Source organism: Daldinia caldariorum, assembly GCF_022478825.1.
Source record: "Daldinia caldariorum strain CBS 122874 unplaced genomic scaffold F4812scaffold_2, whole genome shotgun sequence".
In the NCBI taxonomy this organism is placed as follows: Eukaryota; Fungi; Ascomycota; class Sordariomycetes; order Xylariales; family Hypoxylaceae; genus Daldinia; species Daldinia caldariorum.
In genome coordinates, this window is record NW_025953038.1 from 3,098,930 (window position 1) to 3,110,921 (window position 11,992).

At 47.1% G+C, this 11,992-nt stretch overlaps 4 protein-coding genes across 4 annotated transcripts; 3 read left to right on the forward strand and 1 right to left on the reverse strand.

Moving 5' to 3' along the window:
• Positions 1 to 1,846: 1,846 nt before the first annotated feature.
• On the reverse strand, positions 1,847 to 3,448 carry F4812DRAFT_197906 (uncharacterized protein). Its single transcript, XM_047930195.1, has 2 exons — positions 3,141 to 3,448; positions 1,847 to 3,056 (listed from the first exon to the last, which is right to left on the reverse strand). The coding sequence occupies exons 1-2, from the start codon at positions 3,210 to 3,212 to the stop codon at positions 2,331 to 2,333; spliced, it is 798 nt and encodes a 265-aa protein (XP_047794204.1). The 5' UTR covers positions 3,213 to 3,448; the 3' UTR covers positions 1,847 to 2,330.
• A 2,547-nt stretch (positions 3,449 to 5,995) lies between these two features.
• Positions 5,996 to 7,026, forward strand: F4812DRAFT_455993 (uncharacterized protein; the record flags this gene model as incomplete). The annotated part of the gene is made up of 2 exons (XM_047936907.1): positions 5,996 to 6,147; positions 6,597 to 7,026. 2 exons carry the CDS (start codon positions 5,996 to 5,998, stop codon positions 7,024 to 7,026), a joined length of 582 nt encoding a protein of 193 aa, XP_047794205.1.
• Positions 7,027 to 7,592: 566 nt separating this feature from the next.
• On the forward strand, positions 7,593 to 9,671 carry F4812DRAFT_197945 (uncharacterized protein). Its single transcript, XM_047930196.1, has 4 exons — positions 7,593 to 8,239; positions 8,697 to 8,921; positions 8,995 to 9,522; positions 9,646 to 9,671. The coding sequence occupies exons 1-3, from the start codon at positions 8,088 to 8,090 to the stop codon at positions 9,143 to 9,145; spliced, it is 528 nt and encodes a 175-aa protein (XP_047794206.1). The 5' UTR covers positions 7,593 to 8,087; the 3' UTR covers positions 9,146 to 9,522; positions 9,646 to 9,671.
• Positions 9,672 to 10,025: 354 nt separating this feature from the next.
• Positions 10,026 to 11,795, forward strand: F4812DRAFT_415955 (glycoside hydrolase family 28 protein). Its single transcript, XM_047933015.1, has one exon. The coding sequence runs from the start codon at positions 10,519 to 10,521 to the stop codon at positions 11,608 to 11,610; it is 1,092 nt and encodes a 363-aa protein (XP_047794207.1). The 5' UTR covers positions 10,026 to 10,518; the 3' UTR covers positions 11,611 to 11,795.
• Positions 11,796 to 11,992: the final 197 nt, after the last annotated feature.

The window sequence follows — 11,992 nt, forward strand, 5'->3', positions numbered from 1 at the left end:
AAGAATCGTGCAAGAGGAAGCGGGAATCCGTCCAGGATGTCGACGCCCGCTAAGTGGCAATGTCACAAGGCAACCAAAAAGGTAAGGAAACAAATTTCTTCCACCCCCCCTTCGTCGTACATGTATGCTAGAATAGTGTGACCCCCCCAGATGTGGTGGATGGGAGTATTAACACTAGTAGGGCAGACGAGGGCCTGAGCAGATTCTATTAGGTAGGTACCTCCTATGTAAGACTTCCTGGAAATAACCCCGCGGCCCAGATTCGTAGGGCTGAGCTATGGCGCCAAGACACCGTGTTTGATCACTATAGACATGTCATATTTAGAATTCCACGATAGTTGATTGGGAAGGGGGGTTGTAGCTCCCGCGTTACGGCAGCGCCGGGCAACGTCCGTAATCAGCTAAGCCAAGCTTCGGGGATGAGTAGCAATAGATGGTGGTATGATGATGGTTGAATTAGGAGGTAAGTTTAGGCTAGGCCTAAATAGATGGTAGCTGTAGGCTAGACTTTGCTAATCCACGGTTGGTCGATAGCCACCCCTACATCTATCAGCAGATGATCGTGACTAGCTAACTGGGCGAGGTCTGTGCTACGTTGAGTGGTGTGGATGTGAATGTGAATGCTGTAAGTGTATTTCTTAGGCTAGGACTATGACCCCGGATTCCTGCATACAGAGATAGATACTAGTGATATCTGGAAGAGTCGGAGAGTGAGTTCTGAAATCCGTGTCTCAATCGGGTGAATTGCAGTGAACGAGGCATCTGAGCGTACATACATGGCTTGACGATCTCGCCCGGCTTCTGACCACGCCTTCCCACGATAGGCGCCTACCTCGTAACAGGTAGATAACGCGTGCAAATTCCAGAACGGCCTGCACTTTCTGCACGACTTCAAGTCCTACCTCTTACGGCCCGGCCCCGTTTTCCGCCGCTCGTGACGTTACCATCCTTCACATTGTCTGTGCGACAGTGGGGAGAAGCCCGGGAAGCGTGGCTTAACGAAGCAACTAGGTAACAACAACTTGGATTCTCTCAACAAATTCTGTCCCGCTTGCAAGACTTGGGAGGTACATACACGGTACATCATGTAGGCCTCAAGCCACTTCCGTGCTTATCACAGCTTTATTCACAGACTCTCGAGAGCATCCGGGCATCTAGCCTAGTCTCCTGCATTAGAAAGACCGCTATGATGAAGAAAGATCCCGGAATCAAAGAGAGGGGGGAAAGGAGGAAGGGGGGTAACGTGACCTCCCCCACACGCCACATACGTTTTGTTACCTATCTGCTGCGCATGGGCCCCTTATTCTTCAGCTGTCGAGGGCATTTTGAGGCTGACAGACCCATGTCACATTCCACTTCAGCCCTGTTACGCATCTAGATACCAGATCTTGGATCGTCGATAGGCGCTACCCTCCCTAGTACGCCCCCTCATTGCTGGGGTACCTACTCCGGGTCGGTGCGTGAATCTTATTTGCAAGTTGCCTCTCAAGTGCTACCCCGCTACCAGGTAACTAGGTAGACAATGGTGACGGTAACATCGGATTGTGCGGGATCGCGATCTTGGTAGGTACTAAAGGACTTGGATACGAAGAGATACCGAAAGTTTGAAGATGATATGTCAGAATTCACGATGGATCCCGCGCACGGCCCCTGCTTCTAACTACGGCATGTCCTGCCTAAGGCGGATAGATAACAACGTCAAGTGATCTAAAGAGTCGTAATGAAGGAGCATTTCAGGTAGTTAGTAAACCCCGACAGTATGCGGTTGGTCCAGTTTCTCAGCACCTTTCAGCTACTGCTACAGTCTTTTACGAATCATATTCCCGGGAAGTTGTTCAGCTCGTAGGGCCGATTTAAATGCATATTACATTAAGGGGTTCTTATTAGCTTAGGTAAAGACGTCATAAACGTTAGGCAAAGCACGGTATGCTCATAGAATATTTTTTTAAAGAGTGATATTGACCACCACTACGTTGCCAATGATACATGCTGTGTATCCCGATCCATCAACCAAGCCAAGGTAACCCTAAGTTCCGAACGCCGAAATATCATCATCCAAGCAATAAGTTTACAAAGATCATGCTGCAAAAATCATGAGCGTTAACCCACCCCCCCTAAAAACTAGATTGACATCCCCAAACGCCGAATTTCGTAGTTGGCAGCCAGAATGATAACATCTCATAGCAGATGAGCAATTCAACTATTCCCTCGGCCAATTCCTCGTAGAAACAAGCTCGTGGCCCACACAACATATAGGTAACTATGTGAGATGGCAACCCAACCCCCAAACCAGCCTGTCCAGGTCATACGAATGACATGTCCATGCCCCATCAAGGGCACTCCTCCCGCTCAGTTTTCACAAAGACGTAATCTTCATCGACTTCGATCGTCCGGTATGGATGATGTCCCTGGGGGGGTTGTGAATGAGAGTGCGCGTAGGGTCCCTCGCAAGGACTAGATCTAAAGTCCTCAAAAGAGGCACCAGCTCCGTAGGCAGAATAATGCGGGACACTCGACCACATCGGATCAGGGCGTTCAGGACATGGCGAGTCGCGGAAACTGAATGAAGCTGGAGAAGCAATCATATCGCCCGTGGGGCTGGATGTGAGGGCCGGAGATGGAGAGAAAAAGTCTGTATCACTGCACGGCGTAAGGAATCTAGGTTGAATCACACCATGATTGCTCTGTAATACTGAAGCAGCTAGCATTGCGCTAGATGGCCCCGGGGTGAGACGCGGAGTGAAGCGGTCTCCCAAGTTGTAGGGAACCCTCTCCTGTTTGATCTCGGGAGCGGGCGTCTCAGACGGCTCTGGTGTGGCCGATGAGTCTGGGAGGAACTGCAAGGCGCCCTCCAATTTGACACGTACATCCTTCTTCTCCTTCGGATCTTTCTTTGACTTGTTTACTCGATTTTTGTTTTGCCCCGTTCGATTTCGTTTGGCGGGTTCATTGCCTTGTATAGCATTTCGGAAACGCGAAAACCTCATTCGAGCGGCATGGCCATTGGTGATTGGCTTTTCCAGAACTTCATCTTTAGCAACCGCCTCCCAATTTATCTAAGATATTTGTTAATGAATCTAGAGCTCGGGAATCTAGAATGCTCTTTGTAGCTAGCTTAGGTAGCTATATCTTGGACTTACATCCTTGAGATTCTTCTGCTTCAGAATCGCAAATAGGAATCTGGACATAGTGCTATCATTGTTGGCGGACATTGTGCCGGCTTGCGGCTAGAGAAATATCTCGAGAACGGTGTAATGGATGAGGTTTAGAGAGGGCGAGTCTTCTCAATAAGAAGTGCACAGCTAGGTGTAAAGTGTCTGGAGAGAGCCCTCAACCTCAATGATAGTCTGAACATATGGAGTTGAAATGAAATGAGTGAGTCACGAACAGAGTAGACGTGAAAGTCGGTGAGGGAGAGTTGGTGAAATATATGTAAAGAGCTCCTAGATAAATTCTATCAGGCCTGAGAGGTCGTTGAGAGGGATCACACCAAACCGTCGATCGAATTCGGTGAGGTGAAATATGACGAAAGGGTGGAGACAAGCTAGATGGTCCGTGACAAGATCAAGAAGCCGTTTGATGCCGAGATAAAAGGGACTAAAAGAGTGTTGTATTCGTTATTCTGATGATAAAAGAGCGAAGCCTAAGACGAAAGAGGGAGAGAAACGCGTCTAGTACGGGTTTGCTAGTTGCTTTTTTTTCTCTCTCTTCGAAGAGAAGGGTCGGCAATAGATATTGACAGGGCTTCTTTAAATGCTTGCATGAAAAGCACGCTTACTTGCACTAGGATTATCATTAATGGGTCTATATGACGAACAGTATGAAAGGGCACGGTTGCCCAGCAACTCCAACCCTCAACAAGGCGAACATTGTGAACGAAATTTGTCTTGGCCAAGGAGATCAAGGAGAGATCAAGGGGTGAAAAGAGAAAAGGGTTGGTGGGGTGGTTGCGCGAAAGTGGGATGGTACGCGGCATACCGCGTAAAGTGGGTTTCTAGCCCCCCCTGCAGTACGGTGTACCTGGCAACACGTGCTTTCGTTCCTTCGTTCCTTCTCTACTCCTATATTATGTATTGAGTATAGGTATCTTTGAGTAAAGGGATAGGTAGGTACGTTCTGTTGCAGTAGGGTGGATACCACCAGATATTTGAAGTGGAACGAGAGGTGAGTCACGAAAGAATTTGAGACTTGGTACTCGAGTATACTCCTCGATTGGGTGATGGTCAAGATTAATGATTGGTGTACCTGTAAACAACTACTTCTTGTCTGCCTCTAAGCGGATACCTTGGATTTACTATGTCCTAATGCGCAATTGCCCTGCAGTAGTTTTGCAGAGATCGTCAGCAGTCATTCAACGATATGCATGCTCGATCTGGTAACAACCTTGTCCCTATCTTGAGAGGCTTTCAGGTACTAGGTAGCTAGTCCTGCAGGCTGCAGCCAGTTATTCCAATAAGTTTGAAATAGTACTGGAATTAGCTAGTGAGATGAATCATGAGAGAACCACCATGTTCCTCTGCCGACTCGTCTCTCAACACATTTGTTGGTGTTTGCTTCTTGATCCCTCGGAGAAATTGGCTTTGCGCGACTATGAAATGTTTTTTGGGTTCGAAATAGCTTATTATTGTGTTTGCCTTGCTTTTTTTGTGACCGAATGATGATTACCTTAAGTACCTAATAGCGCCGAGGTCATTAATGTATGACATAAAATGTTGAAGATAAAATAGGTGATCGGCTTAGTTGAATACATTATGTAGATACAAATGAGATACGAATAAGATACAAGACTTGGAGGGGGAAGTAATACAAAAAAGCAAAAGGGGGCAGTTGGGATTAAGACGCGTTGGAGTAGACATTTATAGCACTGTGTTGCAGGGTCTCCTCACGCTCTCACGTGATGTTTTAAGATGAGTACACTTTTCCATTTTGAGATTTAAGTGCATGCATTTAACGTCTTCTCAGAAGGAAACGAGGAAAGAAAAGAAAGCGCCGTGGAAAAGTAAAAAGCTGGGTACCTAGGTACATAATGTAACTACTATGTAGTGGTTACCTCGTAATAGGAATTGTGACGATGTACCGGGAAACGCGGCAAATTCCCGGCTGACCTAAAGCTAAGTAAACTTACGGATAACCCTTTTAAAAGTTTTTTCCATAGGGCGATGGCACGTGCCCGCTGCCACTTGTCGCGTTAGCTGTTAAACTTGCTACTTTATAATTTATCATATTTATTAACATTAAATAGCCTTTTTATAAAACGAATTACAAGTAAACACATTATAATTAATATTTATATTTAAATTAATTATAATATCTTAAATATTTAATGTTATTCGAGTTTTTCGACAGCGAGGTTATCCAGTTTTAACACTTGGAAGTGGGTCTTGGCAGGTGTAGTTGACAGGTGACAAGGGTATCCTTATGGAAAAAACTTTTGAAAGGGTTAACCGTAGTCGATTTCAAGTCACATTTGGAGAATGCACGACTTTTGAAATGTTTCCTGATCATGATACCTTATTATGACCGCATCATTACACAATTCCAGTTGACGCATGGCTTAAGTTCAAAGTCACATGATCGGTATCTAAGTGCTATAACTCCCTACTGTAGGTACCTAACTCCCGAAATCGTGACCTCCAGCTTGAACCTTCCGGATCATCAAATAAGCCGTACCCGAAAAGGGTAACGCGCTAATCTCAATTCCATTCGGGGTTAGACCGAACAACCACGCTAAAGGACTCGACCCACTTTATCACACCCTCTCAGGACCGCGTAATTCAGGTAGCTCCAATTCAAAGCTCCCTTACCCATTCTTCTCAACCTCTTAAAAGCTCCCATCTCTATCAATTTTCTTAATTCGCACGTGAAGAGTGTAGCTTATTGTTATAGCTGTTTCCACATCGCTACCTTAGCAGCTTAGTACCATTAGTACCATTACCTAGTACCAGCCTTCTTCAAGCTCTAGCCTCTAAGGCTCCGAGCTACCTAAAGGTCCAAAATGAACAAAAATTGGAACGACAGAGCCGATAAAGATCTCTTTTTCACTATACTTTCTGTCAAGAACATCGGCGTAATAAGTGGCGCAGAATGGACTACCATCGGTAATCATATGCGATCGTTAGGATATGGCTTTACTAATGAAGGATGCCGGTAAGTAAAACCCGTTCCTTTTTCTCTGTATCTCTGCATTTCTGCATCTTTTCCCACGTACCTGGTCCAAATTCAGAGCACCTAATCGTCTTACTGTCCTACCTTATCCGGTTTATGCATTTTCCATCCATCTCCGTTTCCCCTTTAGCGTATCCGGCAATGCACTAGGTCAATCATATAATAGCCTACCGCTCCGATATGCTGAAGATAGATCAGCTATCAGAAAATGTGTCAAGTCGCACAATTAAACACAGGGTTTTGTTTAACGTTCACGCTGCTCAATAACTACCTGGTATATAACTGGAGTACTTGACGCGTTGTAACCCAAAAGTAGAAGGTCGAGATGACCATCTAGATTCATTTCACAACATGTACAACATCACATCTACATAGCATCTATAATGTGTGATACACTTATTACGATGCAGAAACTAAGTAACATACGCTAGGCAACACTTCCAAGGCCTTCGCAGGGCCCAGCATAAGGCTGAGCCGAATGGTGGTATAGATCAGCGCAGATCTGATCCCACTCTCAACCCTATCACACGGCGCCCCGGTCCAGGTCGTGGACGACCTAGGAAACAGCCACCAGCACCCATCGCTGGTATTGACCCTATGTCTTCCCCAGGAGTACAGCAAGGCCAGGGTCAGGATGCCCAGTCGGATGCAACTGCTTCACATCATAGCATGTCCGTTCAGATCCCTGTCGAGGAGGCCGATTCGTTAGGCCTTGTGCATGACAACTCCGGTCTTGACGAACAACCGTCAAAGCGTCAGCGCCTCGATGAAGAAGATCAACAGCAGACAGATGACGCAGCTGTCCTGTCGTTAGCAGCAGACGGGTTATCCGGACCAGACGATCATTATGATCCAGAGTAAGTCTTATGTCCGCCGCTCATTTTTACACGTTTAGAACTAAGCGAGTAGTAGATACTATGGCGAAGCATAGCAATTGCAATCCGTTTACTGAGCAATCATCTCCGCTCTCAGGGAGGACGCCTAAACATAAGCTACCTCCTACGAAGGCAGGATTTTTATCACCTAGAATAAAAATCCAAAAGATTCAAGAATTCGCCATATAATTATATTGAACCCTTTGTTGAAAGGCATAATTAATAGACCATAGCCACCCAGCGACATTTCAGTAGTTATCGGTCTACATTATATGGTTGCTTATTCTAGCTGCGTTGTTTTTAATCTGAAGTCAATAGAGCACGAATACTCACGTTTGCTTCTCTAGGGAATGGGAGAATCAGAGGAATGTATCCAGGAAACTGCTGTACAACAGTGCGGCATCACATCTACCGGTCATTTGGAGTTGTGAGCGGGATAGTTATCGGGATATATTTCGTAGATGGCCAGTAATTTCAGCCATCTTTTAGGAAAGGACCTTTAGTATTCCTTATTTATATATTTGAGAAAGATACGAATGCAGAAGTCCAGAAGGATACACACATATACGTATACCCCATGCAGTTTGTTAATATAGACGGCATACGCATACGTTGGTGGAAGGACTACCGGAGCAAATTCATCACCTACATAGGTGCTTACTTATAGCCAGGATTCTCTACATAGCTTGTTTACATCACAAGTCACAAGACGCAAATTCCGTCACATCTGGATCTCCCACCTTCCTCATGCCCTATTCAGTCTATCTTACGCGACCTTTTTCGTTCATTTCATCATCTCGTCTATCCCACGCTTTCTAATCTCTTTCGCGCCTTCCTACCCAAACAGTGCGTATCTTCTGCAAGCAGGTAACACACTTTGATTCCAGGCACGTATCAATAACTATTGGTTTATATGCCAACGAATAACCTGAGCTGTTCATCTTTCTCCATCACACCCTTAAGGATATTATCTGCCTCTTGCACCTTTACTTCTGCAAGCCTTCTTATATTGACATCGATAAACCAACTCTAACGCAGGTCGTCACCATGCCGAAGAACGGGACAACTTGGTCGTTTGAGGTCTACCGCGACGTTTCAAGAGCTGTCTGGGAAGTCGCCAAGTTGACGCCGGAGCAAAAGGAGCAAATTGCAGAAAAGCTTCGTGAGATGGGCCACGGAATGACTGCAAACGGAATGAGGTATGATATACGTTCTTTCTCTCGCTATTTCATCCCGGTCTTTTCTATCTCACAAGTATGTATTGGCTACGGTGTTGCCCAACATGCCTGAAGCATCAACCTCCTTACCTTTATCCATCAACACTGCTGCCACGTCCAAAGAATGATCGGGCCGGCTGATCTAGATGCATATGATGTATCATGATTTGGGATGAGCTCTTTGTCAATATTGCAGCATTGCAAGCCCATTTCATTCTCTGCTATGCGATTATCTACCTGAATCATTCGATTAGTTACGCAATAATATGGATTCCTCACTTCTAGCTGTTCAGCGGTGGCTTTCTTGCGTGGAGCTTCTTGCGGCACCTGTATCATAGCTTCACTTTCCGCCCAAATGCCTGCTAGCCTATTCTCCACTACACATGTCTTTAGCCCTCGATTCTTTTCATTCACGGAGCGAGCTAACTTGGATTTATAGACAGCACTTCCAGAAGATGATCAGAGATGAAAAGGTGGTGTGTCAGGGGGCCGCTAGTCCCGACGCCTCTCCTGATGCCAATCAGCCTAATACCAAGAAAAAGGCAACTGCCGCCCCCGCTCGTCGCGGCCGCGGCGCCGGCACCAAACGTAAGACTAAGATACCAGTTGACTACGACGAGGACGATGAAGAGCAGAAGACTCCTAAGAAACGATCCAAGAACCAGTAAGCACCTAACCTTACACTGGTCTGTTCTGGAGGCGTAATAATACAGTGGCATATCGACTAACTGCTTTAGAAGTATCTCTATGAAATTCGAGGACGATGATATGCCCTCGCCTTCTCAGGATGACAAAGATTCGGGTGAGTCTACAGCTCAGCTCGAAAAACAGGAACCCATGACTTTCCTTCCTTGGTTCCTCTTCGGCTGCCTCTACTCGCGAAGATGATGATGCTAATCAACCACCTTTACCAGACAATTTTGACGATTTCGAGACTTGAACTAATTTCCAACTTATCACGAGTGAAAAGACTGTCCTCGTTTGCTACCTAAATATCACGACCGCCTCCTATTTAAGATGAAGACTGAGAGCTGGGTCCTTTGCATGAACGAGAGCTTTGCGTTCATCTAATTTCCGCGTTGTGTCCACATCGTCATCTACGTTGAGGTGTCTCAGGCTTTACATTCATAAGAGTTACCGCGGCCCACAGATGTGATATTGACCAGTGATTTTCATGCGGGTTATTCCGAAGAGTTCGATGATGGTGGACGCGAAGTAGACGCGAATTGATACTTGAGTCAGCTAGTTAGGTACCCAGTTTAACTGTGCGATATGACTTCTCCTTTACGCAACTATCATTAAAAATTCTGCCATGCTTTCGCTATAAGTCTTCCGGTTACTAATAGGATTCTCCTCTTATTCAAGCCGGGTTACTAATTCTCATCAAGGCTATCCAGGTTAGTCGACAGTATCATCGAGTTTGGAAACTACCCAAAACGCCTATTGGTGGTTTATTAGTTGACGTTGCAACCATCTCGTTTAATGTTCTACATAGATCTAAAGACTAGCGGTAAGTGAGCGGGTATACGTCTTCGAAGAAGCCTTCTTGTATCACGACGGTGGGGAATTCAACATGGACCCTAGCCTAGCGTTTCCAACCCTTCGGTATCCTTCCGCAATCCGGCTAAGGGCCGTTCCATCCCAAGATCGAATGATAGCGTACGCTGGGTATTCTCCGGATCAGCAAGGCCCCTGCATGATCCTTGAAGTTATATTATCCTCCACTAATCATCATAGTATCGCATGAACCTCTCATCATGAGTTGATACTAACACCTGGCTACGTACGTAATTCCATCTCCCTTTAAAGCCTAGCTAGCCCACGCTCTAATACTAACGTCGTCACGTTAAATAAGCCAGGGAACATCCCGGTGGGCTACATGGACCCAGGTGGAGGTGGTCCACTAGCAAAGTGATCAACGTTTCCTCCACTTCCGTGTCTCACCAGCTTCCCGTGCGAATCACGGACCTTGCCTTGAATGCAAATACTCGGAGGTCGTCGTACCACTTCGCAAAAGGGGCAGGTGTATATAAATTGTTGATGTCTCTCGAACTTTCCCACCAATAGACACCACTGCTACAAGTAGAATAATAGCGACTCGAACAAGTCATTCACTCCTTTCTTTCTCCAGGCTAGTCCCTCGTTTTCTATACTCACGCTCAGAGAGAATATATAACTTCGTTCTTTTCGCATTAGTCGACACTCTCGTTCCTTTGGGCAAACCACAGACGCGTTTCCAATACCCAACCCAACTATACACAATGCATAACCTCGCTGTTCTCGGCTTCGCCACTCTGGCCCTCGCGGCCCCTAGCTCGGTTCTCAACGAGAGAGCCAGCACTTGCACTTTCACCTCCATCGACACCATAGCTTCGAAGAAGAAGTCCTGCACCAACATCGTGCTCAACGGCATCACCGTCCCGGCCGGAGAGACCCTTGACCTGACGGGCCTCAGCGACGGGACCACGGTCACCTTCCAAGGCACCACCACCTTCGGGTACAAGGAATGGGAAGGTCCCCTCATCAGCGTCTCGGGCACCAAGATCACCGTGAACGGCGCGAGCGGACACGTGATCGACGGGCAGGGCGCGAAGTGGTGGGACGGTAAGGGCAGCAACGGCGGCAAGAAGAAGCCCAAGTTCTTCTACGCGCACAACCTCAAGTCCTCGTCCATCAACAAGCTCAACGTCAAGAACACGCCCGTCCACGGCTTCTCCATCAACAACGCCCAGGGCCTGACCCTCGACCACATCACCATCGACAACTCGGCCGGCGACTCGGCCGGCGGCCACAACACCGACGCCTTCGACGTCGGGTCCTCGGACGGCGTCAAGATCATCGGGGCCAACGTCAAGAATCAGGACGACTGCCTGGCGGTCAACTCGGGCAAGAACATCGAGTTCACGGGGGGCAGCTGCTCGGGCGGGCACGGGCTGAGCATCGGATCGGTGGGCGGCCGCAGCGACAACGAGGTGCGCAACGTGGTCATCTCCAAGTCGAGCATCAGCAACTCGCAGAACGGCGTGCGGATCAAGACGGTGTCGGGCGCCACGGGTGTGGTCAACAACATCACGTACTCGGACATCACGCTGAGCAACATCTCCAAGTACGGCATCGTCATCCAGCAGGACTACGAGAACGGCAGCCCGACGGGCAAGCCCACCACCGGCGTGCCCATCACCGACGTCAAGCTCAACAAGGTCACGGGCACCGTGTCCAGCAGCGCCACCAACGTGTACATCCTCTGCGGCAAGGGCTCGTGCAGCAACTGGTCGTGGTCGGGCGTCAGCGTTAAGGGCGGCAAGAAGAGCACCGCATGCTCCAACATCCCCTCGGGCGGTGCCTCTTGCTAGGTTGCCTACCTGGGTATCTAGGTATCTAAACGATAAAGATCAGAGATCTGCGACGAGTCTTGAAAGACTCGATATTTTTATTCGCTTCGTTGTAGGAATACGTAACCTAACATAACATATAACCCTTTTTCACATGTACATAGGTATATATTTTTATTATGGCAATGACTAGTTGAAATCTAGAACTTTTCGATTAACTAACTCGCTTTGCAACTATTCACTCGTGTTTGGCTTTTGATTCGTCGTAGACCCCAATATACTGCTCAGATTGAAGTTGGAGGATTCTAACTCGATTATGACACCTACTTCTATTGTTAAGTACTACGTAGAAAAGGGGACCAAGAATGACTATTATAAGATGGCAAAATTTATTGTGTCTTTC